The 13,419-nt window shown below is 36.4% G+C and overlaps 1 protein-coding gene and 1 long non-coding RNA gene across 4 annotated transcripts in view; one reads left to right on the top strand and one right to left on the bottom strand.

The window, feature by feature from the left end:
- Positions 1 to 9,633, top strand: part of FAM135A (family with sequence similarity 135 member A) — a 79,428-nt gene extending 69,795 nt beyond the window's left edge. For 2 of the 3 annotated variants that reach the window (XM_063152966.1, XM_063152965.1), the window contains 4 exons: positions 3,861 to 4,012; positions 4,930 to 5,040; positions 8,187 to 8,300; positions 9,037 to 9,633. In XM_063152966.1, coding sequence (XP_063009036.1) covers positions 3,861 to 4,012; positions 4,930 to 5,040; positions 8,187 to 8,300; positions 9,037 to 9,242 — 583 coding nt within the window. In that variant the 3' untranslated portion in view covers positions 9,243 to 9,633. Of the gene's footprint in view, positions 1 to 3,860; positions 4,013 to 4,929; positions 5,041 to 8,186; positions 8,301 to 9,036 lie in introns of those variants that run through there. The other variant, XR_010027251.1, reaches the window with a different exon arrangement.
- LOC134416378 (uncharacterized) overlaps positions 1 to 13,419 on the bottom strand; it is a 62,287-nt gene that overhangs the window by 20,325 nt on the left and 28,543 nt on the right. The window lies entirely within an intron of this gene.

Genomic DNA, 13,419 nt, shown 5'->3' with positions numbered 1-13,419 from the left:
AGAAAGTTTACATGAGAGAGCTGTTAGAAGGACATGTGCCTCTATGCAAGGCCTTGAAGGGCCGACCCAGAAAGCCTGGGAAAGTATTGATGAGAAATCCTCTGCCAAGAAGCCAATGCTTTCCTGCCTCATTTTGGTTATGCCACTGTAAAAAACAGCCCTTGTAGTAGTTATCTGTGGTGTCCTGAATGATGCTGGTTTCTTTCCAAAAAATCTCCCCATCTCCTAAAGGAAGGGTTCTCTCTATGAGTGTTGCTCCATAACAAGTCAAAATAGACATCAGTCTCCAAATTTGTGGTGGTGGATGGCAAAAAAAGCCAGCATCCTAAGATGGTCAGATTCTGTTTTGCTTAAGCAGTTGGACATCAGCATCCCAGGCTTCAGTATAAGGACAGTAATGTTCATGGTGGGAGTTCCAGCTTCCTTGGCCTTGGGTCTGGATAGATTAATTTTGTATTTCTATATGTCCAGTTGGCACGTATGCTCTTTTGTTTGTTTCCCATTTACTCTTTTTTCCCTCCCATTATCTCTGTTATCCCTAATACTGACTTTTTCTCCAAAGTTACACAGCTGTGCTCCTGCAGTGACCATTAATAGACCATTGGGGACCTCTGCCATATGATACCTGTACCTACAGTCATACACACCACACTTCATTTTGGTGATACACTGTTCAGGCTACAAGGAATAACTACTTGTTATTAATAGAAACTGTAGTGGAACTAGTACAACTTTAGACCTGACTTGGTAGCTCACTGGCAGATGATTGTTGTCACAGCTTAAATAAATCAAAATCAGCTCAGGTCAAGATAGGTCCAGAGATGTTCTGAGATTCTGCCCTGTATTTCGATAAGTGCAGAGTCTCATGCTCTCAGGTAATGGTGAAATTCTGCTTACCGTGCTACGTTCCTGTACTGAGAAAAGACACTCCCTGTACCACTGGCATAGTGTCAGCTTCAGTAAACGTTTTTGGTACCTGCAGAGCTAATACCAGCTGTTGCAGCAATTCACTAACACGTTCCTTCATCTCTCAACAAAATCTCTGTGCTCACAACAAGCATGGAGCAAGCATGAGCTGGAAGCTTGATTCAAAACAAATGCAATTTGCTTTATAAAAGAACTGTTTAATAAAGAACCACAGCAGGCTTTAGGTTGAGGGGACATCTGGAGGTCGTTTGGACCAGTCAAGCTAATGCCACCATCAAAGTTAATGCAACTTTGAAGCATGTCAAACTGCTCAGTCATACCCATTCCAGTTTTAAGTATCTATGAGGATGGAAGTCCTGAGGTAACCAGGCAGCTGGGGAATAAAGCACCTGCTCTCATATGGTAGTTTCAGAAACCATTTTGCACATGTAAGGTCTTAGGTAAATTTCCGATGACTTGTATTGGACTCTGACCTCAGGCAGATTAATCAGCTTGTCATCCTCTTCCCTAAGTAACATTGGCTCATAAAAAAAGCAACGAAAGTTTTTAATGCTATGCATATATTAAATCATCTGTTTGTTGTTTCAGCACCTCATTGATTATGAATCTTAATTGATTTTCTTCCTTCCATGAATTTTTATAGTTAGACAGGAGTTTTTGTTTATTGGCACAGAATAATGAGGTTTTCCTGTGTCTGATGTTCTAGTATGATCTGAATTGGTAGACTTGTATCATAAAGCATGTATAAAAACTGTAATTCTGTTAATTTCAGTGTGTTAATGATATATTTAGAAGACAGTAATATTGCCACCTAGTGTTCATTGCTTTTGCAGAGCATCCCATGAGTAAGATGGATTACATTCCTGTTTTACACTTTCAAGACCCTATTTGCAGGATTTTCCTTTTCCTCCCCTTTTTGATTTCAGCAATTTTTAAAACCTTTCTCTATTAAAAAACAAATTTAAGACTTATTGTGGGTTCGCCTAAGTATCTGAATTGGATCACAATATATTACTGTAACCTTTATTATATTTCTAAGGCTTTTCAAATTAACTACAAGTGTTTAGTCTTTGAGGTACATTCACACAGCTAATTGTGAGCTCCCAGTTTTCCTCAAAATGGATCTTCCATGTTTCTGAAGTTTTGGTTAGGTATGCCTGTGCTCTTAGGGATGGTAGAATTGATAGATGGATTGCTCCTTTTTCACAGAAAATGCCCTTTGTTATGGTACAGTATAAGAGTTTCTTATCCCCTTATGGCTTTTAATAAATACTGTCTGAACTGTCGGAGAAGTGTCAAGAGAGTATCTCTGCTAATATTCAGATCTTCTTTAGAAAACAATCTGTTTTACTCAAAAGCAGTTACATCACACAGATCATCTTTGGGATCAACTCAATTTCTGTGGGCATTTACTAGTTCTTAAAGAAATCTGTGTTTTTATTGTTCTTGTGTGGATTTTTATGATGTCCTCCAGTGGACTAGTTTTAAATTTTAGTATTCAAGAGAGCAGCTCAGTGTTTTGTTTTGCAAATGCACTGCTGTTGTGCTGACACCACAGAGGATACATAATCTTTCATTTCAAAATTAGTTAGGCAAATATAGCAAGCTCAAGCAAAGGATTTCTCATACAAATAATATTGGAAATCTGGTAGTAAAAGCAACTGAGAAGAATATACATGCATGCTTAAACACTGTATTGATAATGTACAAAACCCCTTTTTCTGTTACAGAAAAGCATAATTATTTCCAAGTTTAGGAGTTCCGGGTGGTTCTGCCATTCTATAACCAATTGTTTGAACTTTTTTAGTTACCTTTAAATTGGTATTTTCCAATTTTTAAACAGTCAGGTAATCTTTTAGCACTGTATTTTACACAGATGTTGCAGGAAGCTTTGTTTTGGCCACTTTTGTTGATGAATGTAGTGATACAGAGCAGACAGGAAGGATGATCCTAGAGGTATAATACCGTAGAACGTATGTGATCCAGCAGTGATAGTTCTACTGTACATAATTTTGGATGGTTTTCTGTTTTCACCATATCCTGGGGTTGCGTCTGTAATGCAGGAAGGTACTTTTTCCTTCTAACTTTGTGAGTCCGGTCTTCTTTAAGTTAGTGCCTAGTCTGGTGTGGGCCTGATCTCAGCAGGGATCTGTAAGCATAATAACTAGAATTGCTTGATTTTGTGGTGTCCATTTAAAAGAAATGCTTTATATAGGCTTGCATATATGACAGTAAGCACCTCACATTAAGTAATATTTATCTTTAGATACAAGAAAGTAAAGAGTTCCATCCGTCTTTCCCTTAAATTGTTTAATCAGGGAAACACCTAAAAGTATGATTGTCCTGACAGAGACATATTCTTCAATTGCTTGCTCAAACTGATAATCACTTCTTTTGGTCAGTCTGCTAAGCAGATCTGAGGTGGTGCTTCTGTTTTTAAATAATCAGGTTCATTTAAGCCCTATTAGGACTACCTTTGGAATCTGTCTCCATTAGATTGTTTCAGGAATGCTCATACATTTATCATATTGAGTGCCATCGCATGCCAAAGTAATGATAATTTCAGTCATGCATGGCTCATAAAATATTTTCTTAATAGTTGGTGCTAAGGGAAATGAACCCAGAAATAATCTTGGATTTGGGTGGTAGATGCTGGTGGAAGGATAGTTTGGTTTTGTTAGCTTTTCAAAAATGCTGTATTAAATATTTCTGGAGGAGTTCAAAACATGTTTCTAATGAGTTTGTGGAGCTTGAGAGACATGGACAAGCTATGCCTCCTGAATGACATAAAATACAGGTCTGAATGGAAACTTTTCATTAATTTTTTCCTATGCTCTTTTAGCATTTCATGACACCAGTTTTCTTTTTCTCTGTGAAAAGAAAAAAAATCCTGTTATAAAATTCCATGTTCTATTGCTTTTTCTCTTTAACAGCTTTATTGGACACTCACTGGGTAATTTAATAATCCGTTCAGTGCTCACAAGACATCGATTTAAGTATTACCTCAACAAACTTCATACCTTCCTGTCTCTGTCTGGACCACATCTTGGCACCCTCTACAACAGCAGTGCTCTTGTTAATACAGGTGAATATTATTTTCAGTAGCTTTAGTTTAGGGGAAATCTTGTCTTTGAAATGAACTTAGCGATTTCATGTGGGGTGCACATTTCTGCATTACTGTGATTGTGACAAACTGCATATTTCACTGTCGTAAGCAGAGAGAAGGGTTATAAAAATAAAGTATCAATAAAAGGATGTGCAAAAGGAGATTGGCTTAAGTATTTTCCAGTATGTTTGGGTTAGATTTTCTGTTGCAGCATAAATAAATTCCAGTTTTAATCTGTTGAGCTGAATTTATAATAAATTGAATTTGAATATACTTAATCTGCCAAACAATTATATAAGATACATTAAAATAATTCTAAACTATTGTGTCTTTTCTCTCTCAAAAATGCCTTACAACCTGCAGTGTGTTTCTGCAGATGTGCATGGTGAGGGAGGCAAGATTTCCTGAAAAGTCAGTTAGCCACCTATTATTATTATTGACTCATAAAGAGAAATAGTACCAAACCACACTTTCTACTGTGGCATTCCTGTGAGAAGATTCTGCTTCCTTTTTCCAAGTTACGTTTATTGAGTTCCGTTTAGAAATTGGAGAAGTAATGCCTGTTGTTTTTTGAACATCAAAATGTTCTAATATTATACAAATTATTGAAATAGAATGTGTATATTCTGGCTAACAATACTGTATTTAGACTTTCTGGAAGTTATTTTTTATGGGCAGGCATGTACATTAGTTGAAATAAAGGCCTTCATGTTTCATTGTGTAGATAGACAGGAAAGAAAATGAAAATTTAAATTGTTTCTGAGCTTGACAATGCTTACATAAAAAGTAAAATTAACATCTGAGAGACTGTTATGAACTCTTCATACTATACTTGTGTTTAATTAGTTTTCATATTTTATTGTGGATCCATACTCATGTTGTACCTAACAATGCAGGACTGTGGTTTATGCAGAAATGGAAGAAGTCTGGTTCTTTATTGCAACTGACATGTCGAGACCATTCAGATCCACGACAGACATTCTTATATAAACTTAGTAAAAAAGCAGGTAAGCTTTGTTAATGCTTCCTCTCTCTTAAAGGCAACTGTGTATAAATGTAAATATAAACCCCCAAAAAAACCCTTTATTTTCAAAAAGCTCCTGTTTCAGTTTTAATATTTAAGAGTTACTTAAGTCCTGTATTCTTCAAATAAAGTAAACAGTGAACCATTTCTGTTGCAGAGGTAGGATATTACTTTGAGACTTTCCTTCCTAATTAATGAGCAGAACTTGAGTGCAGCCACTATACCAATAGATAAATAGGGCATTTTTAAAGTATCTATCTATGAGCCACTGGGTGGGTGACGAGTCAAGTACATTCCTACACATTTAGGATTATCTGTTCCTGTATATGCTTTTCTTATCTATACTATAAATCTTTTATTACCTCATTAAGATGGTCAGGGAAAACAAAACCTTATTTTCATAAAGGAAGGAGAAGTTGTACTTAGCATAATAGTTAAATCCCCAATTAGATTATTCATACTATATCATTCATACAGTTTTCTCTGGGTTGAATATCCTTATTTCAACTGTTGGATAAGAATGTGTTTTGCCAGTGGGTAACGTGCCAGCAGGGGGGTAGTTTCTGACAGATGTATGTGAATGTGTGTCAGTCAAGCAGTTGTGGAGCCCGAGATCAAAGTATTTCTAGGCTGTCACAGCTGGAATTTTGTCAAAAGCAACCAAGTACAAATACATGGGCAGGAAAAGACTGAGATATAGCTCTTGAGGTGCTTGGAAGAAGGACCTGGAAGAAGCAGAAAATAATAATGAAGGAGCAAAAAGAAAAATTGTAAGATAGGAATATTGATCAAGAATTTATTTTAGAAAAACTTGAGGATTTTTTTTCCCTTCAGAATCTACCACAAAGTGATTTTGTTGATGATACAGTAATATTTAAAGCTGAATTGTTTTTTAAAGGTGAAATCAATCTAGTTTTGCTGTCTTTCTTTGAAAAGAAATGTTTGAATATAAATAGACATTATGTGATAAGTTACACACTGGATGCTGAGTAAGACTGTGGGACCCCTGCTAAGACATAATCAGATTAATTAATCAGTTGGCTTTAAAAAAATTCATATTCCATGGGGTTTGTGTGTATGTATCTCAACACGGCTAGAGACAGTGTCATTGGAGTACTATTGTCTGTTGTAGAAATGGGACACATTTTCTGATGTGTCAGAGGCAGACCTTTATTTGACAGGATTTTTGAAAGACCTGCATAGCATTGTCACCATCCCTCGAAGAGTTTAAAAAAAGACTGGATGTGGCACTTGGTGCCATGATCTAGTTGAGGTGTTAGAACATGGGTTGGACTCGATGATCTTAAAGGTCTCTTCCAACCTAGAATTTCTGTGATTCTGTGATTGTCTCAAGAGTCATAATGTGCATTTCAGACTTTGTTCCCCATAAATGGTAGAAGGAATATAAAAGTCTTCGGGCTCAGTTTTTTCTTTCTTGCCAAAGAGATGGAAAGAGCTGTATTTTGGGCCACAGACTCAGCTACTCCATCTTGTTTCCTGGTCCTTCAGTGAGGTCAGTGTAAGGGAGAAGGAAAGGCTGAGGGAGACAGGAGAAAGAGATGTTAAAAATTAGTGATTTTAAATAAAGAGAAAAGAAATTAAGTTTTATGCTTCCCTCATAGAGAAGGAAGAAAGTTTTCCTTTGAGGGGTGAGTTAATACACTGTATGTACAATGTAGGCGTTGATGCCTTTAACTCTTGATATCTGTACAAGGCTTGCTTCTGTCCTGCCATCTCTCTCTTCTCTCAGTGGGTATACAGTACTGGCTAATCTTGACTCTCAGACACAAGGTGAGAGGCATTTTGGGATTCCCCAACTTGCACAATTCCTCTTTTCAGAATCTCAATACAGGGAACTTGTGTGCTGGTCTCAACAGTGATTCTAAACATAAGTCTTTCCAGAAGTCACTTAACCCCAGGGTATGTGGAAGAGATTGACAACACTTTTGAGAAGTGCAGCCCTGAATTTGCAACTTCTGTTGATTTTTGTATCATAGAGTTAAATAGGGGTCTAAAAGGAAGAAACTGTTGCTGCTTAATGTGGTGTCTTCTTTGGACATTGGCTTTGCCTCTTGGAAAATCCCAAAGGCAGCAAAACCTAAAACTTGCTGTGGATCCAGCAGGTGGTGCTTTGAGGGTCAAGGTCTCAGCTACACAGTTGTATGGTGGCTTGTGACTCCAGATTTTAAATTTGCTGGAGAACATACATGTTAAACACATCATGTTGCTTAACCCCAAAATGGATAAAGAATAGGTAAACAGTAAAATTCACTTATGAAATACCCAAATACTTTCTTTGCTTCTGCTGAAGGTTTTGATCAAACACTTATTCATAATGAAAGATTGATGATACTTATGTCTAAAATATGATATTCAGAAGGGGCTGTTCTAAGGCAAACTATTTTCCTAAAGTGCTCCATTGTGTTTGGTCTAAAGCAGATGGGCAGCGCCAGAAATCTGCTGCAGCTTTCTAGAGAAAATGTAACAATTCAATGTCTTTAAGGGCTGTAACTCTGTCATTACTGGGGGTTCCTGCATTTGCATTGTTCTACTATGAGCATGCTTGTTCAGGAATTAAGAAGTCTGGATTTAGTTATAAAGGTTTAATTATACTTCAAGGCTGTTTTGGGTGAATTCTGTACCTGTGCTTGAGCTGATTAAGCCTTACAGTGAGGCAGTGTCTTAGAGAGGCACCTGCACTGGGTGGGCTGTATCATGTGTGTGTTGGTCTAGGCACGAGTTCTAATGCAGCTGTTGTCTGAAACATCAGTGAAGACAAGGCACCATCCATCTTTAGGTGTCTTAAGCCATGTGGAGGCTTTGCTCTCTTCTGTATCGCCAGGAACCAACCACTGCATTTCTAAGAAACAAGATGAAGGTTTGAACCATACTCAGTTTAATGGGAAACTCTAAAACTGAGCCACGGTCATGTCTATTAAATATGTGCAGAGGAAAGGCTGGTACCAAACAACTCATTATTTTGTAGCTCTACCTGTCAAAATTGGTTTTTCTCCCTTTTTGTGCAAGATGCTGTAATAAATTAGTGCCAAACATCAATTGTAAAATGTTTAATTATTCAGTAACAATAGATGAGAGGATTTGCTATAAGTGATACCTTTTTTCTTGTAGGTCTTCATTACTTCAAAAACATTGTGTTAGTAGGATCTCTGCAGGATCGTTACGTTCCTTATCACTCTGCTCGCATTGAGATGTGTAAAACAGCTTTAAAGGATAAACAATCAGGTAATAAATATCCACAAAATAAACAAACCACTCAGGTTAAAACCTCACACATATCAATCTCCTCCCATTTAATTCTGGCTGCTTAACTGAGGCATCTCTATTATGTGTTAGAAACTTTGGGCTCACTTTGTAGTAGCAGTAGAGGGAGAAAATCCACATGGAGGCTGACTTGCTTTCTGTCTCTGTCCTGTTCTGTTACATGCAGATGGAGATGAGACTGAACAGGTTTCTAGCTCACTGACTTCACTGATAGTTAGGTGAGATAGACACAGCTCTTGATGTACTATTTCATGAACAGGGAGGACAAATAATTTTGATTCTTGAGGATATCAAATTGTAGCATCAAGCCCTGGGCTGTATTTAGCTGTGGCTGAATAATAGCACTGGAAAAAAGGTAATTTTTCCATAATCAGTTAGGGTCAGTTGCTGTTTAGATATCCCAGCACAATTGCATTCTAGTATTATATATTGACAAATAACTTTTATGTAATATAATAAATTAATACTGATAAGTACATTCTCACTATAAATGTACAAATACTAAAATGCTTCAAATTATTTTTCCAACATTTCTAGAGGAAATTAAATTTTCTTTATATTCTATCTTAACAGAACCACAGCCTAACACATTTCATTACTTCTCTTACTCTGAAATGTGTTCATTCTGAGTTCAAGGTCAAAGAATTGTGTTAGTTTCTGGCAATTCACACAGTACAACTTTTCTTTTCCTCTACAGGACCAATTTATGCTGAAATGATCCAGAACCTGCTTCTGCCAGTTCTTCAAAACAAGGAATGTAATTTGGTTCGTTATAATGTAATTAATGCATTACCCAATACAGCAGATTCTCTCATAGGGAGAGCTGCACACATTGCTGTTCTTGATTCAGAAATATTTTTAGAAAAATTCTTTCTTGTTGCTGCCCTAAAATATTTTCAGTAGAGAAAAGCATTGTCAGAGACTTGGTTATTACCTCATTAAAAGATGAATTCAAATAATGTGTGGTGTTTAAGTATAGCTGCAGCTGTATTTTAAGAGATATTTATACTTTTTATATGGAAGATAATTTATATCATCCACACTTAGGGCTTTTTAACATCAACTTTACTTTCTAGGTAATGTGACTGTGCAATATTATTTTTATTTTGTTCTTTTTACTTTTCTATTACTTTTTCTTAATTTTGGGTACCTAATTATTTGGAGATTAAAGCACAGTGTGTACTTTTGTTTGGTTGGTTATTGGCTTTCAGACAACAGAAGTCGATGTTACTTGGCTACATTTTACAAGAGGCTTTAGATGCCAAAAATAAATTGGATTTTAAAATTCTAACAATGTCTTACGTGTTCACTTGTCGTATTTTAGCACTGTAGGAAGTTTAACTGGAAACACAATGAGCTGCTAAAATACTGGATATTTGAAAATTACTATATCTGCTACAGCTTAACAGTTTTCTACAAAATCATTACTGTCATTGTTAAATATGTTATGCCTGTGGGAATACATTTTCTGCTGATCTCAAAAACATGTTAGTTTACATACTCAAATTTTAAGACTGGAACTTTTGTTTTCAGAATTAAATGGCAACTAAGGATATTGAATGTTCAATGATAGCTGCCTTCAAATAATTGGGGTTTTGCAAACTGTATTAAGATGGTTCCTTACTCTGTCTGTTCTTCAGATGAACATGGACTATTTTACGTGGACTTCCTTGTATATACTTAAAATAAGTAAAGTTATAAATTTCTGCAATACTTTTATGAATTTAAACAATTTTTAAATATTGTTAAAATGTTTCATTGACTATAAAGTATTGTAAATATAAATCAATACATCTTCAAATGAGACTATTGTAAACTTTACCTGTTTAGTGACACAGATAAAATGTTTTTGATATACAGGAATGTTAAAGATCCGACTTTCTACTGGTGCTGAATAGCATTGTTTGGTTTCTTCTTCCTTCCCTTTTCTCTGTTTCAAACAATAGCTCACTAAAGGTGGGGGAAAAGAGTTATATGTGCATTCACTAATTGTACACTAATTGTAATGAACATTTTTTGAAAAATATAAATTTGTTGTATAATGCATGTTTATTTTTAGCATTGTGTTATTGCATCTGGTGTTAATAAAATGAAAAAATTACTCTAATGAAAGCAATTAAAGAAACTGAAATGTTCTGCTAATTACCAAAATTCTGGGGAGGCTTTTTGTATATAATTAATAATTTTGTACTTTGGAAATTAATATAGCAATAATAGTTGAAGTGATTCTATATATATGAAATTTCTTAAATAATAGATGAAATGATATTGCATTGGATATGGAATGTTGTATAATTGTCTTTGTAATATATAGGGGGAGTTCCCTATAACTTAAAAGATGCTGAAATGAGTATCTGAGCATCTACAGTTCAGCACTGTATACACTGCAGAGTATTTTATTAGTGTTGTGTTAGGCAAGTCCTTATGACACAAAGATATCTTTAATACATTCTCACTATAAAAATGCCTATTTTTGTTTTTAATTTTGTATTATGATGTTGCTGTTAAGCTCTAAATGTTTAAATGATGTTCTTTTATCTCAACTGTCTTTTATTTAACATTATTATTGGATTTGGCTACTGGCTCAACTTTGAATAGCTGTTGAAGGGAGCTGAAGTTACAAAATGTTCCTTGATTCACAATTCAGACTTTAAACTGTTCTGTTTAAGAAACAAGTATTTAAGTGGTTCTGCCACTATTGAAAAATGTCTGTCTTGCTTTCTGTCTCTGGAAACCAGAACATGTAAAGCATGCTTTTGTGATCAGGAAAGCAAAAGTATCATGACAGAAATACCACTTTTTTTCTTTTTTTTTTCTTTTTTTTGGGGGGGGGGGGGGCAGTGGGGTGGTAACGTAACAGTAGGTCCTGTCTATTTAAAGCAGTCTGAATTAGGTTTGTTCTTTGAGGAAAATGGATGGTGCAGGACATAGTGTGATATTTTTGTGTAAATATCACAAGGAACAGGGCATTCATTCTCTCTTCCTTAATTTTTATTGCCTACTCCATATGTGGTGTGGTAGCCCTCTCAGTACTGTAGCTTGTGTGAGGGCTGTTTGACATCCCAAAGTCCCCAAGGATGTGCCATCTGACCACAGTGAGAGGCGTGATGACCCCAACATGTCCTTGAAGCTTAGGAGGTTCACATGCACTCACAGAATGTGTGGTCACTTGCAGTTTCTCCCTGAACAACACATGCAGGCTGGGATACTGTGGACAACTGTGCATGTGTTGCCTGGCATTTCCCCCTACTCCCGCAGTGTTCCTAGACCTAAATACAGACCAGTGTATACATAAGTCAGTGTCATCTGATGCAGCAGAAGCTCCAAAGTGCTGCTACTCACCATCTCACCACTCTTCTGTTTGAATGAGGGCTTCATCTTCCTTTAGAGATAGTGACCTCTCCTTCATGCAGGTATCCTGCAGCTGCTTCAAAGAGAATTGTGCTGCTTACAGAATGAGGGGTAAGAACTGAGGTCTTAACATTCCTTTTACTGTCAGCCTCTTGTTCCCTGAAGGCAGTAGGCTGGTGCTGTTACTTCAGAAAGCTCTCAGTGATGTAATGAGGAGATCACTGCATAAAATGACATAGTGTCTGAACCTCTGTTTCCATGTTCTGCATATAAATTAATTCCTTGGGTTGTGTTTGAATCCTTGATACAAACTCAGCTTTCTCTCACTGCAAATCTAGGCATTGCAACAACTTTGGAAAAAGAGTTCATATTATACTGGAAATCACCAGGATTTGCAGCAGAGTCAAGAGATTTGACATTGATGGAAAACTTACTCTGTAACCACGAAACAACCTTGATTCCAAGCTGGTTTTATTTGCTTAGCCCTGACCAGGTGTGGTGTTCAGATAACCAAGGCTCTTGACGTGGTCTCAGAGGCAGAGGGGGCATTCAGGCAGTATCAGTGCTGCCCAGGACAGTGCTGCTTGTGGTGCTTTCCAGGTAGTCTCCAAGACCAGTACATCTGGCTCATCTGAACTGACCTGCTGCAAGCTTTGTGCTAGCTGTAAGTCTTTTATTTCTTTTATTCCCCACTTTTTAGAACAGCAGAGCTAAATACAATATTGTTTCTGTCATCTTGCAAAGGAAGCTGCAGTGCAAGAGATAAATGATCAGTAAACAGAAGAAGGAAAACAAGAAAACAGTCCATTTAATCACAAAGTAGAAAATTCCTGTGGTGTATGCTGCAGTTGTTTTTACCAGTGTTAAGATGTATTACCTCCTTAGCCAAAAGATCTAGGAATGAATAATTCAGGAGTTACAAGTGAATTTTTACAGCAATACAATAAAGATGAGAAATATGTTTTGATAACAGTTAATTTTTAGGTGGATAAACAGTACCTCAGTAGTCTTTCACTGCTTTCATTCTTATCATTTGAAATTCAACATGCTTGTACATATGATGTATGCACACATGTATGATTTCTCATGGCATGTGTTAAGCAGTTTAGGAGCACAGCTTACTTGGTGTCTGCAGACAGCTTGGTAAGTTCTTTTAAGGGAAGCATTTCATGTTTTTATTGTACTGAAGACATAAATAATAAGTTCACTTGAACTTCAATAAGATCTGTTTAGGTTTTCTCCTTGCTGCTTTCAGGCAGAGCATTTTTTTCTGCATTTGTCTTTATTTTCTCTGATCTAGAGGCCCAGCGTCTTGCTGTTAGAATAAAGGAAAGGTTTTCCATTATTTTCAGTCTCTAATGTCTAATTAACCATGTTATAAAAGGCTGATAGGGAAAATGTCACTCGTAAGGTAGTCAGTTAAATTTAATTACTTTCAGTGTGTAGGCATTGCCAGATGTAGCTCCAATAAACTCCAGAAAGTGCTGCTGCTCTTTAATTTACCAAGATTTACTTACTTAAAGCTTTCAGATGTGAACAAAAAATGCTATTTTAGATTCAGATCTCCAAGTTATCATCTTCAGGTTAGTATTTGTGGATAGTGAATTCTGTTTTATCTAAGAACACTGTCAGCTGGAGAGGTTTAAAAAGTGACAAAAACATTAACTGTACTTAATTATGTACTTATTCATGGAGCGCCACTCCATGAACTCAGGTGTTCCTTATCCCA

The sequence above is a fragment of the Melospiza melodia genome, chromosome 3 (assembly GCF_035770615.1).
Source record: "Melospiza melodia melodia isolate bMelMel2 chromosome 3, bMelMel2.pri, whole genome shotgun sequence".
NCBI classification, from domain to species: domain Eukaryota; kingdom Metazoa; phylum Chordata; class Aves; order Passeriformes; family Passerellidae; genus Melospiza; species Melospiza melodia.
This window is presented reverse-complemented; position numbering and strand designations above follow the sequence as displayed.